This window comes from Lepidochelys olivacea, assembly GCF_965140295.1.
Source record: "Lepidochelys olivacea isolate rLepOli2 genome assembly, chromosome: 4".
Lineage (NCBI taxonomy): Eukaryota > Metazoa > Chordata > Testudines > Cheloniidae > Lepidochelys > Lepidochelys olivacea.
Genome location: NC_140414.1, coordinates 125,032,187 through 125,041,790, shown reverse-complemented (window position 1 = coordinate 125,041,790; position 9,604 = coordinate 125,032,187). Strand labels below are relative to the sequence as shown.

General features: G+C 39.8%; 1 protein-coding gene across 4 annotated transcripts in view; it reads right to left on the bottom strand.

Annotated features, from left to right (window-relative positions):
* Nucleotides 1-331: 331 nt before the first annotated feature.
* TBC1D14 (TBC1 domain family member 14) overlaps nucleotides 332-9,604 on the bottom strand; it is a 112,053-nt gene continuing 102,780 nt past the window's right edge. For 3 of the 4 annotated variants that reach the window (XM_084626516.1, XM_084626515.1, XM_084626517.1), the window contains 2 exons: nucleotides 6,201-6,459; nucleotides 334-3,963 (listed from right to left, as the gene is read on the bottom strand). In XM_084626516.1, the coding sequence (XP_084482642.1) occupies nucleotides 3,898-3,963; nucleotides 6,201-6,459 (325 nt within the window). In that variant the 3' untranslated portion in view covers nucleotides 334-3,897. Of the gene's footprint in view, nucleotides 3,964-6,200; nucleotides 6,460-9,604 lie in introns of all 4 variants that reach the window. The other variant, XM_084626514.1, reaches the window with a different exon arrangement.

Genomic DNA, 9,604 nt, shown 5'->3' with positions numbered 1-9,604 from the left:
GCGGGGGAGGGGAAGACGGACATGATACTGCTTCTGGGAGCTGCTTGAGGTAGGCGCTGCCCAGAGCATGCACCACTGACCCCCTCATGCACCCCAACCCCCTGCCCCAGCTCTGATCCCCCTCCTGCCCTCTAAACCCCTCATCCCCAGCCCCACCCCAGAGCATGCACCCCCAGCTGGAGCCCTCACACCCCCCCCAAGCCCCCTGCTCCAGCCCAGAGCCCCTCCTGTCCCCCAAACACCTCATTTTTGGCCCCACCCTGGAACCTGCACCCCCAGCCCAGAGCCCATACACCCCATCCCACACCCCAACCCCCTACCTCAGCCCCGAGCCCCCTCATACCCCCACCAATGTCCATCACTAAGTCCAGTAATTTTGTCAAGTGTCTGTCGCGCAACATGGTGGTGCTGACCCCCTAACTATAACATGAAACTCAGGAGATCCATGGACCTTCCTATGGGAGAGTACAATATGGCACCATACAGGAACTGTTAAACCTGAAAATCCCTTTCTTTGTAAACCTTATTGCCAGTATGTGCTAGCTGGAAAAAAGGAAGCAATTCGAAGTATTTTCAAGCAGACTGGGATTATAGCCGTCAGAACAGGGAAGGGAAAATAAATAGTTTAAAAAAAACCAAACACTATAAAACTGGAGCATATGCAAAGTTGGAGTTTCTGTTTCATTCAGTGAATGGAGTCAGGAAGAGAAATTGATTCCTTATCAACAGGTTGGGTATTTGTATATAAACTCAGGAACTTCAGCATGGATTACACTGTAATTGACACCATGTGATCTAGATAAATTTACATGACTTTAGTTAATAAAACCATATTTACAGTTCAAAAAAGTTCCAGTTTGATACATGTACTTCAACAAAAATTGATAATTGTACATAAAAACAAACATGATATACAGAGTGTCAATAGTTCTTTACATATTCTAGTATTTAAAACATTCAAAAATAGAAGCCATTATAAAGTACCTTTCAAAATGAAATTCTTTACTAAATGATACATTTTGACTATTACTGATTGAAGATGTAAAATATTTTGTTTTATGTAAAGTGCAGGTTGCACAAAATCCCAAACCAGGTTGCAGTCTTCCTAGTTTCTCTTGTTTGCTGCATGTAAAGTGAAAGTTGCATACTTCTAAATTATTGCAGCATTTTCATTTTTTTAAACCTCTGGGGGGAAAAATATCAACTCTCTGCTTTGATGGAGAACAGGGGAATCTCAATGCATCATGTTACACATACCCTTGAACACCTGAACAATAAAATCAAGTTGTCAAAAAATCTGGTATGCAATCCCTGAATTTAATTATGAAAACCTTCCTTAATAGCTAATTATGATATTTGGTATGCTGTCAGAAAATTAAAAAGCTACAGTGGCAAATAATCCTATTCCATTATTACACATCTCAACAGCATTATCAAAATTCAAGCATATTTTCAAATCAAGTATACTGAAAAGTTTAAACAACTATCTTTAAGCAGGTGAAAATTTTTCCCAAATACAAGGTTTTTGGGGGGAAAGGGGGTTTAAACAAACTGTGCAAAGCTCCTTATTGCATTGCTTTTTTCATTACTTAAAGAACATACCTTTATGTACACAAATAAATCAATTAGAAAATATATACATCTTCTAAGAAAAAAATCAACCACAGAACAAAATAATTACATCTGCAAGTAACAAACAGTGTACAAGTGCTGCAGCAGGCCTTTTTCCACAACCAAGTCCATTTTCAGTATTAACATTAAACATCCGATTAGATGGGGAGCAAAATGAGACCAGATTGGGGATGGCTGCTAAATATCCAGTAGCTAAACATTGCATTCCAATAAGGTAGGTGAACCATGTTCTGACTCACTTGGTTTAAAAGGACCTAAAAATTAAGTTGCAATGAAGACTAAGTTACAGTTTCGAAGCCAGCTACAGTACCATCTAACTGGATGTATACTGAGGATAAAGTTGGTCTGCATAAATACGTAATGTATAGTACGTAAATGTATAGTGCAAATGTTCTTGATGTTAGGCCTCTATACACCTTCACAAAAAAGGCATATCTGTGATATTAAAAAGGTAATGTAGATCAAAAGGTACTGACTTTCCAATTTTCTATTGCACTTCATTGCATCTACAATGCCAATATCAGTCACGAAAGGACCAAAGCTAAGCAATTTCTGAGGAGAGAATGGAAATGCCATTCTGATGCCTGGACATTTACCTTCACAAGAATTTTTACTATGCTGCTAGTTACTGAAGAAATTAATGGCCAGCACCAGAAATAAACTAAGTAGCTAATTATGGTAGGTATACAAAGTGCGGAAGGGGAAGAGGAGCCAAAGAGGTAACAGACTTGCGAGCTGCATTTGCATTACATACTCTTTGAAGTGATAGAATCCTGAAGCACTTTTATTTGGAAAAATCATTGTTGCATTTGAGTCTAAGATTACAGTCAAAATACCACTTATTGAAAATATACTACTTCACTAATGGACAGTATTTTGCAAGTATCCTATAGACATTTTACATTATACGCTGTATGTACTTGGAATTTAATAGTGTGTGCAAGTATACTTCCACTTTTAATCCAGTTCTCTCTCCTCTATACTTGTGTTTCAGACATCATCAGAGCAGCCAGCATAAAGACAGACTGAAGGGTGATGGTGAACATAAGATCCAAAGCTAGAGAGGATCCAGAAATTCCCATTTACAGCTATCAAATACATATTGTTTCAGTTATTTTCCCTTTTCAGTGTTGAAATTCATATTTATAAAGCAATTTATCCCATGAAGTTTTTTGTATAGTGTACAATGTAAATCATGGACACGTATGATTTACAATCAAACAGCTGATGAAGGCAGAGAAAATTTTAGCTGTATAATGGAAATATGCAACTGCAGTTTGCCATCTGCGTAACTTGCTCAAGCATAGTACCGTGTGGTACAGGCTGGTCTTAAAGAACACCGTTATCCTCAAAAAGAACTAGATCAATGGATGAATTTTACTCATCCCATTAGCGAATTACCAGTTCTTGACACTTTCCCCAGCAAACCTCACTTGCTAATTACCATTTACTAGCATCTTACTTCTGTTCAATAGGTGCATGGGAGTGAGCCAATGGGAAATAATGCTATAATACTACAGATCAGCCCTTGGAGAGCTTAGTACCCTGTGGGATTAATGTGGCACTTTCCCAATGCATCCATATGGGTGGGAAACACTGTTGCAAGGCAGGCTGAAAATGGACTCTGCTGCTGTACTGCTAGTCTGACTCCTCCCTCCCTATTTTTAAGTGTATTTTCTACTTACCATGGTGTTTGTGTTTGGTCTTGGTTTTCAGTTAATGGGATGGAATGTAGTTCTATTTTAACAGTTTCTTTGGTAAATGAGGCCTATAGATTTTTTAAAAAGAGGACATTTCTAAGAAAGTGGTCCTTACCTCACTTAACTATGAACTCCAGTACCAGTTATGGAACAGGTTCTCCAAATCCACCTATACTTATGTATGTATATTCTGGTTAAGAATCAAACTGGGGAGTAACTTTCAAAGCAACTCACGTTGTTACCAATTACCAGTATTTAAAAATATTTATACTGAAATAAAAAAGGCAAGCTTAAAATTGCCTGGTTTCATTGCCTTTGTTAAAAGTGCAGAATGTATAAAGCTGTCCACAGCAAACACACATTATATTAAGCTTCTTAAGGCTAAGCCTTGGTTTTGTTACTTAAAAAGTTTTTCTTTTCCATTTTTTTCTTTAAGGCCAATTCCAGTGCTAAACAAAAAACTCAAAACAACACACTTGTAGCTCTACATATTGAGTTCATCTTGACATACAATTGCCACTTCATATTCTTTTCCCTTGGATCTCAATTTGAGGCAACCATAGTTTCAGTGTTTGAGTGAAGGGCTTCCTCTTTCCACTTCCCGGTTGTCTTTCTGCAGGGCAGCCAGTACCTAGACATTTCAAAAAGGGAGTTGAGAGAAAGAAAAAACACACAATGAAGTTAAAAACAGACTTTAACGTATTTGGTTACAGTGTACCAACAAGCTATTGCACGATTTTCCCATTCCGTTACCTCAGAGCATGAATATTTAAAGAAATTATTTTCAAAAAAATTTCAAACTTTGAAAGATCCTCTGCAGTAAACGGGAGGTCTGAGAAACAGCTAACATCATAAGACTTTGGGGCACTTTGCCACGTGGGCACTGTGTCACTTCTCCATCCCATTTGACCAGGTACAAAATCTAAGGTGAAGAGAAAAAAACCAAAACCAGGCACCACGAAGCCTAGGGGTTGGTTCACGACTCTTTGACATGCTTATAGTAGAACATCTCTTTCTGCCACCAGAAATTGCCTGAGAAAAAACGTATTTCCAAATGAATCTTAACTGCTTGAAACTGTAGTGAATAAATGTTATGTTAGATGATGACAGTGGTAGCAATAACAATTAGAGAAGAGGACTGAGTGACTGGATTTCAAACGAAGATCTCAAATGGTACTGCACTGATTTGCTTGTCTAGGTCAAGGCACTGAAGTAAACACATTTATACGTTGTACCCCGGACACTCGAAACAAACATTTGTTGCAGGACACAACTATTTGTGGTCTACCCTAGGGCTCAGCCAAGGTGGTCTCTACAGTTTCTCATTTCAGCACAAAGAAATGCAGCTATCGACAAGTAGCTTCTTTCTCTGCAGAGGTATGAGCAGAAAGCCAAATTTGCGTTGCCATATTTGACCACTATTTGGCTGAGGTTATGACCGGGGATCCTAGTTTTCAATGATAAAACAAAATTCTCTGATAAAAACCAAACATACATACAAATATGTGTTTTTCCGCGATTAAAATGAAATGCTGAACTTTATTTTCCCTACACACCATATTTTTATATATATATATATATATATATATATCAGTTGAACATGTTTTATTGATACATTTACAATTTTAAGCAAGTTGGAAGCCTATCAGGGCCCATCACTATGATAAAATAGAATAGTCCAGTCACAGTGCCTTGTTTCTTTACTGTTGTCGATGGTCCTGCTGTTTTAGCCTAGTTCTAGTTTCTTTTCTTTCAGTTTATGTTTAGCACTTTCCATATGTTTTACAATTGTCTGCCTTTTAATGTAAACAGCCCTGCTGCATACACAGTATAGAACAGCATATTACCAGCAGCATGAAATTTGTCCTTGCCAAACTCAATGGGGGGAGCGATAGCTCAGTGGTTTGAGCATTGGCCTGCTAAACCCAGGGTTGTGAGTTCATTCCTTGAGGGGGCCATTTAGGAATCTGGGACAAAATTTGGGATTGGTCCTGCTTTGAACAGAGGGGTGGACTAGATGACCTCCTGAGGGCCCTTCCAACCCTGATATTCTATGATTCAATGACATGGTCTTTACGGGTGACAAAAGTTTTCAGCATCTTTTCATAATTTAATTACTCACATCTAGAGGCTGAAGTGGAATTTGAGATGTGTTAAAACACAACCCCCATATGCTGTTGAATAATTTCTATATGCCGAAGCAGTTTATTGAAGTATGTATAGTTATGTAAATTTAAAGCACATTCAAAAATCAACCACAAGAGGGGGAGGAGGTTGCATGTATTGAATAAGTGACATTGGTACTTTCAGTAAAATTTAGTTAATAGTAAATGTTATTTTTTCACAAAATGTAAAAACTAAAGATTCTCTGTAAAAAAAATGCAAATTCTAGGTTTTCTGGGGCAATTGGATTTCTAGGATCCCTGTTAAGGACAGTTTGGCAACAGAGTGCTGATGGAGAGGAGAAAATTCATAGAGGATTCAGTTGTCTCATCTTTTCCCACAAACCAAACCAATTTTTGTTTTTGTTTAAATATGAAGTTGTAATAGTGAACATCTACGTCTCAGTTTTCTTTAACCTCTTTTCCCATTAATAGGAGAAAAAGGAGAAAAACGCTCCACACTGCCACTATTCAAGCTTGGATCCACCACAATTTTATTGCAATGAGTACTGATCCAGCTCCTGATTTCCAGAGGGGAGACGTTCAGGACAACCAGCCTTTTCACTAAATGTTCACCTACCAACATTATAAAGTTATCTACACGCCTACCAAACCGTAAAATATACTCTGTTCTGCATTGTCGCAGGCACTGCCAAATACACCTTCATTTGTTATTAAAAAAATGAGACTAATACGTTCTCTTTACCTGAGCCCACTTTTTGTTTCTACTTTGCATCTGAATTGCAGCAATAGATGTGAAGAATTCTTCTGAAGGCAAGTCCTCTGGTAACTTTGTTAGGAACTGGGCTATGTGAATAAAGTCCATTTTGGTCAAAATATCTTCAAAAAGTCTTAATATTCCCAAGGCTGTACGGAATAGGAACTCCTCTCCATCCCGGCAGAACACATCCCAGACACGACATGCAAGGTCGAGTGGCAAAGACTTGCTGTACAATGTGAATATCCTGAAAACAGAGGAAAATCTTTAGGGTTAGGGTATAAAAAAAATTTAAGCGGCAGAACAGAAGCACACAAGTCTTTAATAACAGCTGAACAACAGTTTGTTTGTGATCAGGTACTGGAAAGTTCTTTTATATTTGGTATTTTACACTGTTTCACAGAAAGTATAATTTAGATTTCAAAGCTATTCAAAATGTGCTAGGTGACGTACATACTTATAGGAAGACCCAGTTCCTTTCGCTAATGGACATAAAATCCATAAAGAGAAAGAATGGGGGTGGGAAAGGGATGTAATATACAGTGTAGGCTGAGTGACATTAGGCATGTCTTATAAATTAAGTTTCCTCACCGCACTCCCCCGCCCCAACTCCTTTTGTCTTCTCACATGCTAATTTCCAGCTTAAAATTCCAGGGATCTTATGCCATGCCTCTTCCAGCGTTTGACCCTGCTCCCCTACCTATAGATGAGTAGTTCTCTCAGGATATATAAGTGAAATAGGTGGCTTATTCGGTTTGTTCCAACTGCCATGGAAGAAGTAGGTCTTCAGGTAGGATTTGTGTAAGGAGAGGGTAGTAGGGCTTTGATATCCAGCTCAGAGGAAGATGATGAAGGTGTGGAAATGGTTGCAGGAGAAACAGACAAATTGAGCAAGATGACTGACATAGTTGGTGGAACACAAGAGTGGAAAAGTTCTGGTGATGAGATAAGAAGGTAGGGGAACAGTGGTTAATCTTGAGGGTGGTCACAGGAAACTTGAACTTAATGCAACAGAGAAGGGGAAGCAGCTGGTAGGATTTAAAAAAAAGAGAGAGACAGACATATGGGCCAGGAAGATTACTTTAGAGACTGTATTTTGAAGAGGGCCTGGAGGGGGCAACATGGATATTGAGGTGGCCAGAGAGGAAGCAGTTCTAATAATCATGATGGGAGATGAGGGTTTCAACAACAGCTTTAGCAGTGTGGCCACAGCGAAGAATGAATCTTACTAACATTGCATAGGAAGAATCCGCAAGATGTGGACACAGCCAGGGTGCATGCCAAAGGGAGAAAGAGGAATTGAAGATTACCCCCAGAGTCCAGGCCTGACTGACCAGGAGAATAGTTGTATTCAACAGTGACAGAGAAAACGGGAGTGGGGAGAATTTTGGTGGAAAGGTCAGTTCAGGCAACCCTGAATTTAAAGGGATGGCAAGATACCCAGTGGGGAATTGATGAAGGGAGAGACAAATGTGTCAATCACAGGCAAAAGATGGCATAGTTCAAACTGCATGAGTAGCTGAATGTGCCAGAGAAAGGCTACAGAAACAATAGCCTAAGAGAGAACCTTCTCTTGGTACTGAAACCACATCCTCACTAGCCTCCAAGGGCCCACAGGTCCTCCGAATTGCCCAAAATATTGACTGTATTGCAGTATGAAATGGAGTGATACTCCAACTCCTTCGTTCACTCATCTTCGTTCTGGAAGACAAATCTGTTTTCATTCACACTAGTAGCATCATAGTAGTGACCAAATGTCAGTAGAGTGTCACTGGCATCCCACTCTACCCTATTAGACTATAGATAACTAAACAAGTAATTCATATTGTATCATTACTAATTCCAGCTTCTAACTATACCTCTGCACTGAGAGTGTGGCTATGGCCATACTGCAAGTATATTTTCTAACATTCTGAATGATCACAGTTAGTGTTCCTATGAACAAACTGTTGCACAGAATTTTTCTCCAGCAGAGGTCAGCAAATCACCTAAATCAAACTTTAAACCCTCTTCCATCAATTCCCTTAAGTTTTATAAAAGAAGCTGAACTTCTATGTATAGTAAATAAATAGTAGTTACTGCTTGAATACTAACTGATGTAGTATTTACCATAGGAGGCCTATCCTTTACTTAAAATGGAGTTGTTATAACAGCAAGAATTAGCACAATAGAATAAATCAGAAGACAAAATGCAATTCTTTGCATATAGTTTTGATGCCATTTGCTTTGAATTAAAAAGGAGTAACTTTGCAGGCCTTCACGGACGACTTCTGCTTGCTTTATCAGATTATTTGAATAATAATACCTAAACACCACATATCATGCTCTTCCCTCGGGAAGAAAGTAGTTTACAAAAATGGGCAAACATTTTCCCCATTTTACAGATAGGCAGATGTGATTAAGTAATTTTCCCAAATTCATACAGCAAATAAATAAATTTGGAAACAGAACCAAAAGACATGAAAATTCAATACTAAAATTTGCCTGTTTTATTTATATATGATCATGGTGGTTTGTAAAAAAGAAAAGTAGAAAACATAAAATAAGAACAATGCATTCCACACAGACCTTAATTTCTAAATATAAAAATAGACAAGCCAGAGAAGGGGCAAATAATGGAGAATACCACACTCTTCCAGAGGCATAAAGTTTTGTTTTTGTTTAAATCCTCTCTGACTGGTGACTGGCTTTGTTGCTGTGTAGTCTACATGCACTTCTAAGAGATTTATGGAAATCATGCCCCATGTAAAAAGCCCTTTCATTTGAATCAATATAACATAATTGTTAAGCCCTGTAGTCAAATGTATGTAAAAGGATACCCAAGTTTCCTAAGCAACAAGCTGTACAGTGAACAGTGCAGCGTGACTGTGGAGTGATTAAAATGGCCCTGAAACACTATGTCAGGCAACCTATGGCATGCATATCAAAGACGGCACGCGACCAGATTTTTAATGGCATGGTGCTGCCTGCTGGGTTCTAGCTGCCGGCCCCGCTCAGCCCGCTGCCGAACCCAGGCCGGCAGTGAGCTGAGCAGGGCCGGGACCCCGGCAGGCAACAGCGTGTCATTAAAAATCCTGCCCGCCCCAGCTCACTCTTCTTCGCCCCCCAGCTGGGGCAGAGTGAAGAAATTTGGTCCTGCTGGCTGCTGCTGCAGAGCAGACAAGCTCCCCCTCCCCCACCTCTTCCCCCAGCATGCTGGGTTCCTGCCCCTCCTCCTTTCCCTCCCTGGCGCTGATCAGCTGATGGCCCTTGCAAGGGAGGGGGAGAAGCGGAGCCGCAGTGCGCTTGCTGCTCCTGGGAGGAGGCGGAGATGAGGTGGGGATGGGGCAGTGAAATCAGGGCATATCCCCTCCAGACCCCTGCTGTGAGCCGCTCTGGGAGCGCCCCATGAC